Source organism: Xenopus tropicalis, chromosome 9, assembly GCF_000004195.4.
Source record: "Xenopus tropicalis strain Nigerian chromosome 9, UCB_Xtro_10.0, whole genome shotgun sequence".
Lineage (NCBI taxonomy): Eukaryota > Metazoa > Chordata > Amphibia > Anura > Pipidae > Xenopus > Xenopus tropicalis.
Genome location: NC_030685.2, coordinates 12,479,622 through 12,489,816, shown reverse-complemented (window position 1 = coordinate 12,489,816; position 10,195 = coordinate 12,479,622). Strand labels below are relative to the sequence as shown.

The 10,195-nt window shown below is 45.8% G+C and overlaps 1 protein-coding gene across 1 annotated transcript; it reads left to right on the top strand.

Moving 5' to 3' along the window:
* Nucleotides 1-75: 75 nt before the first annotated feature.
* On the top strand, nt 76-10,195 carry thoc6 (THO complex 6). The gene is made up of 13 exons (XM_031893751.1): nt 76-177; nt 2,293-2,408; nt 2,492-2,556; nt 2,638-2,741; nt 2,830-2,867; nt 2,955-3,003; nt 3,995-4,066; nt 6,019-6,121; nt 6,221-6,270; nt 6,968-7,030; nt 8,062-8,172; nt 8,382-8,510; nt 8,696-10,195. Exons 1-13 carry the CDS (start codon nt 160-162, stop codon nt 8,777-8,779), a joined length of 1,002 nt encoding a protein of 333 aa, XP_031749611.1. The 5' UTR covers nt 76-159; the 3' UTR covers nt 8,780-10,195.

The following is a 10,195-nucleotide window of genomic DNA, read 5'->3' as shown; positions in this document are numbered from 1 at the left end:
GGCGGGTCTCTTACCCAATCAGAGCGGCGGCCTGCTGACGTCACCGCCCGGTTTCCGCCTATGGGACTACACGTCCCGGCATGCCGCGCGTTTTAGTGCGACGTCACTTTCCTGCGCCCGCTTTTTTCCCGGGACTGAGCGGCCGGAACACGTGACGTCATGTTGGCTAACGCGGAGGTGAACGAATGTGTTAATGGGGAAAATTGTCTCTCGGTCCCTATTGCGGGGCTTGTTCAACTCTTTTGCTGTTGAAACCTTAACTGCACCTGGGCCCTCAGGGCATGCTGGGATATGTAGTTTTTTCCAGTGTCCAGACCCCAGGGAAAACCTTAGACCATAGATGAACTTATAAAACTATTTTCCTCCTTTCCCCACCCAATTTCTTTATTCTCCTAGTCTCATTTATATACTAGTACCTATTCTTCCATCTATTTCTATTCTTTGTTCCCATTCAGAAATAGGGAATGGCCATGAAGTTAGATTAGGGGCAGGAGGGCCCACCGGGAGTTTCCCTGGTATCCTGGGGGGCCGGTCCGACACTGGTTCTTTCAATGCTGAGCAGCAGATCCCAGTGTAATTGTATTGTGTTCAGGGTTGGACTGGGGGGGGGGTGCAGGGCCAACCGGGGCTGCTGCCCCAAGGGCCCCTCACCCCCAAGGTGCCCCCGCGGGGCATGTCCCCCTAACCCTCTGCAGTGGGGATCGGGTCAGGGCCACTGGGTTTTTTTCAGGTATCCCAGTCCGACCCTGATTGTGTTTCCCATAGCAACCAGATAACAGTTGCAATCCAAAATGGGAGATCCCAAGGAATAGTCCCCGAAAGCTCCAAAGAAAGAAAAAATGGAGACCAACTGCAAATTGGATTAGGATCCAAATATCTTCAAAAACCGGCTGAGTTGGCTCCTCCAGACTGAGATACTAGCTTATTATCAGGGGCCCCTCCCTGCCTGGCCAATATCTGGCTAAAGGTGGCCATACACGCACCGATAATATCGTACGAAACCTCGTTTCGTACGATATTCGGTGCGTGTATGGTATGTCGGTGAGTCGACCGATATCGCAGGAAGCTGCTGATATCGGTCGTCTCGCCGATCGGACCAGTTTGAAAATTTTGATCGGGCGCCATAGAAGGCGTCTGACCAAAATCTACCTTCAGCGCTGAATCGGCAGAAGGAGGTAGAAATCCTATTGTTTCTACCTCCTTCGGTCGCACGAAACATCGTCAGATCGCCACGTGTATGGCCAGCTTAAGGTTTGTCCACTTGTGTATCTGCAAGGTTAGAAGATCCCATCACAATGAACTCTATGTTACATCTCCCAATGGGAGCAGTGCATTATGGGATCTTTTGCTCACGTAAAGCTGCCACGGTCCGTTTATAACAAATGTAAGGAAGCTGTACGGGGACAAATCTTTTGACTTCTGGATATAAGCACAAAGACTTGGGCCTGGCACTGTACATAGTGCCCCCTGTGTTCAGCAGCACTGCATACAGGAGGGGTGGGCTGCATGAGTGGGTTCCTCTGGCGTGCCATATAGGAACAGTAGGAAAGCGGTGGTTCACCTTTAAGATAACTTTTAGTTTGTTAAAATGTACTATTCATAACAACTTTGCAATTGGTCTTCATTATTTTTTTTATAGTTTTTGATTTATTTGCCTTCTTTGTCTACATCTTTCCAGCGTTTACATGGTGGTCACTGACCCCACTAGCCAATAACATTTCATTTTTGTCACTTTTTATCCCTTATCTTTTTATTCAGTCCATGTTCTATTCATACTCCACTCTCTCTTTCACACCGCTGCTTGGTTGCTAAGGTAAACAAGACCCTAGCAACTGGATAGCTGCTTAAATTCCAATATGGAGAGCTGCTAAACTAAAAGCTAAATAACGGAAAAAAATTACAAAAAGCAAAAAAACGAAAACCAATTGCAAATTGTCTCAATGTCTACATCATACTAAATGTTATTTTTAGGTGAACTACCCCTTTAAGATTGTGCATGTTGGGGAGCAAGCTGAAGGGTTCTGCTCCAGGTATGGGGAGCTACTTTTGTGCCCCATTTGCCCCCCCCCCCAGTACTTGCCTATGACATTGAAGCATCAGTGTAGAGCAGAGGCGCCTCTGGTGGCACAAAAGGCATTTAAATGGGGGTCCAAATCTGATGCCACTTTGGGGTGCTATTGGTGGGTGCAGAACTACTACAGGGTGCTTATGAGCATATTTTCATAGACCCGTAACGAGGTAAGAGTCTCTCGGAAATGTGACGCCATTTTCTTTTTCTCCCCCTGCTCACAGACCGACATCTCCCGCTCGCTGGAGCTGCTCCACATGACGGTTTTCAGCCAATGCTTCTCCCCCTGTGGGAAGTACTTAGTGGCCGGAAACAACCTGGGCCAGATTGGAGTTTTTAGGTGAGGCCCGGAAGGTTCAACTTTGCATTTTGGCTGCTTCACATTCTCTAACACGTTTTTTTTTTTTATTGCCCCCTCCACAGTCTTTCTGCCGCTTTGAGTTCCGAGGCCAAAGAGCTGAGCAAGCAGCCAGTCGCCATATTCCAAGGTAAGAATGTTACACATGGATGTACCTACGGATTCAGTGCCCAAGGGAGCACCGTAACGTGACCCCTCTCTCTTCCTGTAGCACATTCGGGCCCTATTTACAGTTTGATCTCCACCGAGCGTCACCTGATCAGCTCCGGGGGCAATGAGGTGAAAGGGTGGAACTGGAATGATATCCAGAAGAAGGTAGGGCCGCCCCCTAGTGCTGGGGATGCATAAAGCATGTATTAGTGCCCTCCGGCTGTACTTCTGTACTAACGTATCTTCCCTCCAGGGCTGTACCCAGTTATGGACCCGCTGTATCCCCAGCAGGTAAGCCGGGGGGTATAGATAGTGAGGCCATTGGTAGAACCAGAAAGCACTATTCCAGTCTGCTGATTTTTTTTTTCTATCTTTCAGAAGCAACTTGGAGTCTCCAGAAATCAACAGCATGATCCTGAATGAGAAAGTGAGGATCCCCCCCACTGCCCCCTTCTTCTTCCCTATCACTAAGCTCCCAATACTGTTCCCAGACCTTTTCATTCTCCTCTCTAATAACCTTCCTGCCTCTCCTTACCCGTCTTCACTTATCTTCCTTTCCCAGCAGCCTCCATCCCTCCCTTCTTTACTCCAGAGGTGGGCCTAGCCCCCTGGGTGCCCTAGGCCACCTGGTCGGCCTCCTCACCCCCCCATATGTGCAACACGTGCACACTAAAGAGTGCACACATGAGCGTGTGTGGGGGAGCATTACAGTGGGGCCAAGAGAGTCCTGACTTAAGGTCCCCATACACAGGCCGATTGTAGCTGCCGATATCGGTCCCTTGGACTGATTCGGCAACTTATCGGCCCGTGTAGGGGCATAAACGAGGGGCATGCCTGACTAATATCTGGCCTGAAATCGGCCAAATATCGATCGGCCAGGTGCCCCCGAACCGACTGCCCCATTGCTGCCAATATATGGCCCTGGGGCCAAACGATCTAATTATTATTTTTTTTTTTTACCTACACGCTCCCCGATATCGCCCACCCATCTAGCCAAGCAAGCGAATCTCAACGTGTATGGGGACCTTAAGGGTAGGCAGAAGAAGTACCTGCCTAGCGCCCCCCCATCTCCATCATTTCCCATTAGTTCCGGCCCTGCTTTACTCTAACTCCCCCCACCAGCAAGCTGCAGTTCAACCAGCCCCCACTTACTTACATAAAACCCATTCCTAGTCATTATCTTCTCACCTCTAAATATCACCCTGATGAACTCTGCCCTGCTGCCTGCTCACTAGGGTAACTACCTATAGCCTTACACCACCCACCCATTTTATTGCCCAGTACAACCAGTACCCCAAACCTCTGTTTCTCCCTACATTTACTTCTAAACTCCTCCCCCCTAAACACCTTTATGGAAAGCCCTCATGCCTATTCCTCACTGTTTTGATTTTGTTTCCTTCATTGCTATTTCCTCTCAGGATAACTCCTTGCTCCTTGCTGGGGGGACATGCAACATTCATTCTATGGACTTGGAGAGTGGAACCTTTACGGTAAGTATGGGGGTGTGGCTTAGTATGAGTCTTGTGATTGGTGTCTGTTGCACGTGCTGCAGCCAATGGAAGCCTATGAGCTGAATGTGGCCCACAGGCCCTCCTGGCTCTCTCAGCTCCCTCAGGTCCTCACTGCTATTGTTCATGGATAGAAATGAACCTGAGAAGTCAGATTGGTCATCAGAATAATAAAACCATAAAATCTGCACTGTTGGTAGTTTTGCTTCCTGGACTTGAGGCTTATGTCATACGGGGTGTGGGGCTGACGTCTGTTGTTGTCTAAACACCCACACCCTGCAGCAGGTTCTTCCCATTGCCAAGTACCTTGAACCCATTCTATACACACACCTTAGGGCCAGAGGGCGGCAACTTGGGTGCCTATATATAAATACGTAGTGAAAGGGGGTTGTTCACCTTTAAAATAACTTTTAGTATGATGTACATGGTGATGTTCTAAGACATTTTGCAATTGGTCTTCATTTTTTATTATTTGTTGTTTTTTAAATATTTAGCGTTCTGTTCAGTAGCTCTCCAGTTTGGAAATTCAGCACATTGCTTAGGTCTAAATTACCTTAGCAACCAGGCATTGGTTTGAATGAGGGACTGGAATGTGAACATAGAGGGCCTGAATAGGCAAGGTAATAAAAAGTAACAACGTTTTAGCCTCACAAAACTATCCTGTATGGCTTCCGGGGTCAGTGACCCCCTTTTGAAAGCTGGAAAGAGTCAGAAAACGAAAGGAAATAACTCAGAAACTATACAAAATAAAAAGTGAAGACTAATTGCAAAGGTGCTAAGAATAGGCCATTCTGTAACATACCCCTTAGGATTAGTGACTTTACTAACCGGATGGCACATTTAAGGGATTGTTTAACTTTGGGTTAACTTTAGAGAGTGATATTTTGAGACAATTTGCAATTGGTCTTCATTTTTTATCATTGGTAGTTTTTTCATTATTTTACTTTTTGTTCCGCAGCTCTCCAGTTTGGAATTTCAGCAGTTCTCTGGTTGCTAGGGTCCAATTTACCTTAGTAACCAGGGGGTGGTTTGAGAGAGTGATATATGAATAGTAGAGGGGCTGAATAAAAAGATAAGTAATAAAAAGTAATAATAACAATAAAACTGGAGCCTCACAGAGCAATAGTTTTTGGCTGCCGGGGTCAGTGACCCCCATTTGAAAGCTGGAAAGAGTCAGAAGAGGAAGGCAAATAGTTCAAAACTATACAAAATAAAAAGTGAAGACTAATTGCAAAGGTGCTAAGAATATGCCATTCTGTAACATACCCCTTAGGATTAGTGACTTTACTAACCGGATGGCACATTTACCTTTGGGTTAACGTTAGTATGATGTAGAGAGTGATATTTTGAGACAATTTGCAATTGGTCTTCATTTTTTATTATTTGTAGTTTTTTCATTATTTTACTTTTTGTTCCGCAGCTCCCCAGGTTAGAATTTCAGCAGTTCTCTGGTTGCTAGGGTCCAATTGACCTTAGTAACCAGGTAGTGGTTTGAGAGAGTGACTGATATATGAATAGTAGAGGGGCTGAATAAAAAGATAAGTAATAATAACAATAAAACTGGAGCCTCACAGAGCAAAAGTTTTTTGCCGGGGTCAGTGACCCCCATTTGAAAGCTGAACAGAGGAAGAAGTAGAAGGCAAATAATTCAAAAACTATAAAAGATAAAAAAAATGAAGACCAATTGGAAAGTTGCTTAGAACATATTGGTAAACCACCCCTTTAAATTTAATGTTGAAGAAGTTTTTTTTTTGGTTGCTAGGGGCAGTGACCCTGACAACCAAATAGCTTTTTTTAATTGCATGCCATCAAGAGACAGAATAGGAAGGCTATTCATTTAAAAACCATATTAGGTCCATGAAAAAGTTCCTTTTCTAATCGGCAAAGTTTCTGTAAAGGCAAAGTTCCCCTTTAACCGTCTCATTGGTCTGTAGATGGCGCTGGAAGGACACGAGGATTATATTCACTGCTTGGCCCTGCGTGAGCAGCAGAGGGAGTGCGTGTCCGGCGGCGAAGATGGAACTGTCAGGATATGGGGTGAGAGTGTGAATGGAGTATCATAGTATTTATTGATATTGTCTAAATCATCCTCTTCCTCCTCCTTCTCCTCCTCCTCATCATCATCTCTTCTTGCAGATCTTCGAAATGGGGCTCAGACTCACAAGATTGAAGTCTATAAATATGAGGTAACACTGAGAAATATGAGGTTCCCACTGCACTATCCCTATAAAGACGATTTGGGTGGAATTAAAGGGCAAGTCAACCCAAAATTCCTTATAAAAGAAAACAAAATTCTAAGCAACTTTGCAGTATACATTCATTATACATATGTAGTGGTTTTCTGTTATTTGTATATATGTAATTTCTATTAGAAGCAGTGTGTGTCTGGCCTTTTCGATTCCCCGGCATATGAAACAATGTTACACGAGGCAGCAGCCTGACAGACCTGTCTTTCTGGAGGAGCCAGACCTTTGCAACATTGTTTAAAAAGTAACACCCAGGAGTTCAGCAAATGCTGCTTTAAGTAGCAATTACATTTACACATAACTTTTAAAGTTGGAATTTAATTGAAAAGTTGCTTAGAATCATGTTTTCTTTTATTAGGCACACAATTATTTTTGGGGTTGACATGATATGTAATGTCCCAGCATGCAATAGATTTAGGTGCATTATTTACACAGCGACAGGCAGGCTGCCATTTTGTTTGCTGCTTAGCCAGCAGAGGGCGCTCCTCCCCTCCTCCTTCATAGCACAGAATTAGAAAATCCTCTTTCGTTAACCAAAACAGCCCTTGAGGCCCTGCCCACAGCCTAGAAAAGGGAACGAGGGAGCCCAACTGTGGTTACTCTGGCAGGTACCTGCTAACCATCTGTCTGTGCCTAGGAATGCGCTCGGCCACAGTACGGGAAATGGATCAGCTGCTTAACCACCGACTCGGATTGGATGGTAAGAACCGGCTGGGGGGGGTGGGATATGGTTTAACCACCGACTCTGATTGGATGGTAAGAACCTGCTGGGGGGGGGGGGGGATATGGTTGGTGCACCTTTGGGGTACAATCAGGGCCACCATTGGGGGGGAGAGGGGGTACAGTTGTGCCAGGCCCCGTGAAATCTTTCTTAAGGGGGCCCGGTGACATTGTGAAAGTTACGCAAATCGTGTAAGTTACACATAAAGTTATGCATACAAAGAAAGTTACATGACTTATGTATAAACTCCACTGACCAATTAAAATACTGACTTAGCACAATCATTATTTTGGCTATTTTTATGAACTACTACTGACTAGTTATTGGGCCCCTTAACTAAAGGTGGCCATACAAGGGGCGATTGTAGCTGCCGATATCAGTCCCTTAGACCAATTCGGCAGCTTATTGGCCCAAATGACGGGCCTGTCCGACCGATATCTGGCCTGAAATCGGGCAGATATCGATCGGGCAGGTTTAAAAAATTTAGTCGGATCGGGGACTCATTGATGTGGTCCCCGAACCAACTGCACCTTCACCCGTCGTTCTAATTAGCCTGAATCAGCCCGATATTGCCCACCCCTAGCGTGTATGGCCACCTCAACGCCGTTTACGTAACTTATGCAAAAACGTACGTAACTTCCATATCAAGCAATGACAGCACAGAGCCAGGAGCAGGTAGGTGGGAAGGGGTTAAACTTAGGGCAAACCCCACTGACCCCCAATAAACTGAATGACTTATTAGCACATTAATCAGTGGAACTCTTTATATGATCTGGGCCCCATATAAATAACTCCCATAAGTTCCTGATGGCGGCCTTGGGTACAATCAGTGTCTGTAAAGGTGCAGGGTTTCTAGCCTTGGAACAGTAATATCCAATGAGGTCCAGCCTTGTGTGATTGTGATACCCATGGATAACCACGGGACCCTGTGTGGCTTTGTCACCGAGACCCCCCAGAGCCACGCTGTGTGTGAGTGACGGTCTGGATGTGTAACAGTTTCTCACCCCTAGGTATGTGGCGGGGGCCCCAAGTTGAGTCTTTGGCACCTTCGCTCCGTGACGCCAACAACCATTTTCCCACTGAATGAGAGTCAGCAGCAGGTCATGTTTTACCAGGACATGGTAAGTGAATTGTTTCCAGCACTTATCCTGCTCTTTCCTGACCCCCTTCTCCCCATTTAACCAATCATAAACCTTTGATAAATGGCACTGTGGCCCCCCCTCCACCTCCCATGGACCTTGCGTCTGCTCCATCTCTTCCTATAGATTCCCATGCACTTATAACTCCTATAATTTCCTATTTCTCTCGCCGCCATTTTCTCTCTCCCCAGATCCTGTGCGCTGGGCAGGGCCCCTATGTTAATCACTGTCAGATAAACGGGGACATCAAAGCGCAGATTCCCAGCACCCCTCGCTGTGTTTACTCTCTGAGCGTCAATGAGGCATCACAGGAAAATAAGGTAGGGATGAAAGGCTTGGAGGCTGGGCTTACTGGGAATGTTGATATTTAGGTGAGGGGCCTGGGAGCTGGGGGCAGGTACAAAGCAAAGTGAGAGGGGACAGTGTAGGGGGATGAGATGCAGCACCTACAGGGGTGAGAGACCCCTTTATTCTTGGTTAATTTGCACTCTTTTTCACTTTCCAGGTCCTCACAGCCGCTGGCAGTGGCCCCAAGATTGATGTATTCACCAACTTCCGATACCGAGCGTTCTCTCTAACTTTCACTTAATTTCTATCTGTTACTGAACACTCTTTTTTTTTTTTTAACTAAACCCAGTCTGTCCTATACTGAGCCTTTTCATTTTATCCTAATCTGTCCCTCTCTGAACATTCTCTTTCATCTAATCTCAGCCTACAGTACATGGAGTATCCCTTGCTGAGGATCCTTGATCAGACTGTCCCCAACTGAACATTCCCTTTCATCTGAGCATTCTCTTCAATCTAGTCAGAGTATCTTCACTTCACTGAACATTGTCTTTTCTTCTAATCTCACTGAACATTCTATTGCATCTTATCCCAGACATTAGTACCCTGAGCATTCTCTTCCATCTAGTCACAGAGTATGTTTCACTGAACATTGTCTTTATTCTAATCTCAGACTGTCCCTCACTGAACATTCTATTTCATCTTATCTCAGCCAGTAGCACCCTGAGCATTTTCTTCAATCTAGACCAGGGGTGGCCAAGACGTCAATCACGGTCCACTAGTCGGTCCCCCGTGGATTCCTAGTGGACCTCAACAAAGCCGGGAGATGCAAAATTGCGGCGTGAACGCGTACGTATGCTGCATCTTGGGGGAGGAGTCACCGGTAGATCGCCGATGGACGAAGTCTGGCCACCCCTAATCTAGACTGTCTCTCACTGAACAGTCACTTTTATCCCATACCAGACATTAGTACTCTGAGCATTTTCTTCCTTCTAGTCACAGAGTATCCTTCACTGAACATTGTCTTTCTTCTAATCTCAGACTGTGGCTCGCTGAACATTCACTTTCACCCAATCACAGACTGTACTAGACTGAACATTGCCTTTGTCTAATTATCTAATCTCAGACTACCCCTCCCTCTAAACATTCCCATTCATTTAATACCCCCTATAGTACAGTGAGCATTCTATTTTATCTATATTCAGACTGTCCCCAACAGAACATTCACTTTGATCCAATCACAGGCTGTAGTAGACTAAGCATTGCCTTTGTAATATTTTATCCCTTTTTGGAACATTCTAGTTCGTATAATCCCAGGCTGTAGTACACTGAGCATTCTCTTCCATCTCTCACTGTACAAGTTGGTGCTGAGTCACATGGTCCTACCCCAGACACCTACAGTTAATTCTGTCCCCAGGTTTAGGGATACAAAAGTTCATTGTATTTCTAGCACAAAACTATCAGTCTCACCTTTCTGCTTAGCCCCATCCCTGCGATACCCAAGCCTCCAACTAATCTGTTCCTTCCTCCGGCCTCTGTAAGGCCCAGCATTGTCTCCCCTCCTACTGGCCTGTCATTCTATCCGTTCCCCCTCAGCACAAAGCACAGTCGTTTTATCCCCTTCGGTACTAGTGCTCGGTAACCGTTTCTTTGTCAACGGAAAATATTGTTTTTGTTTTATTTTAATATTTTTGTAATAAAAACAGTTTTTTTTGCAGTA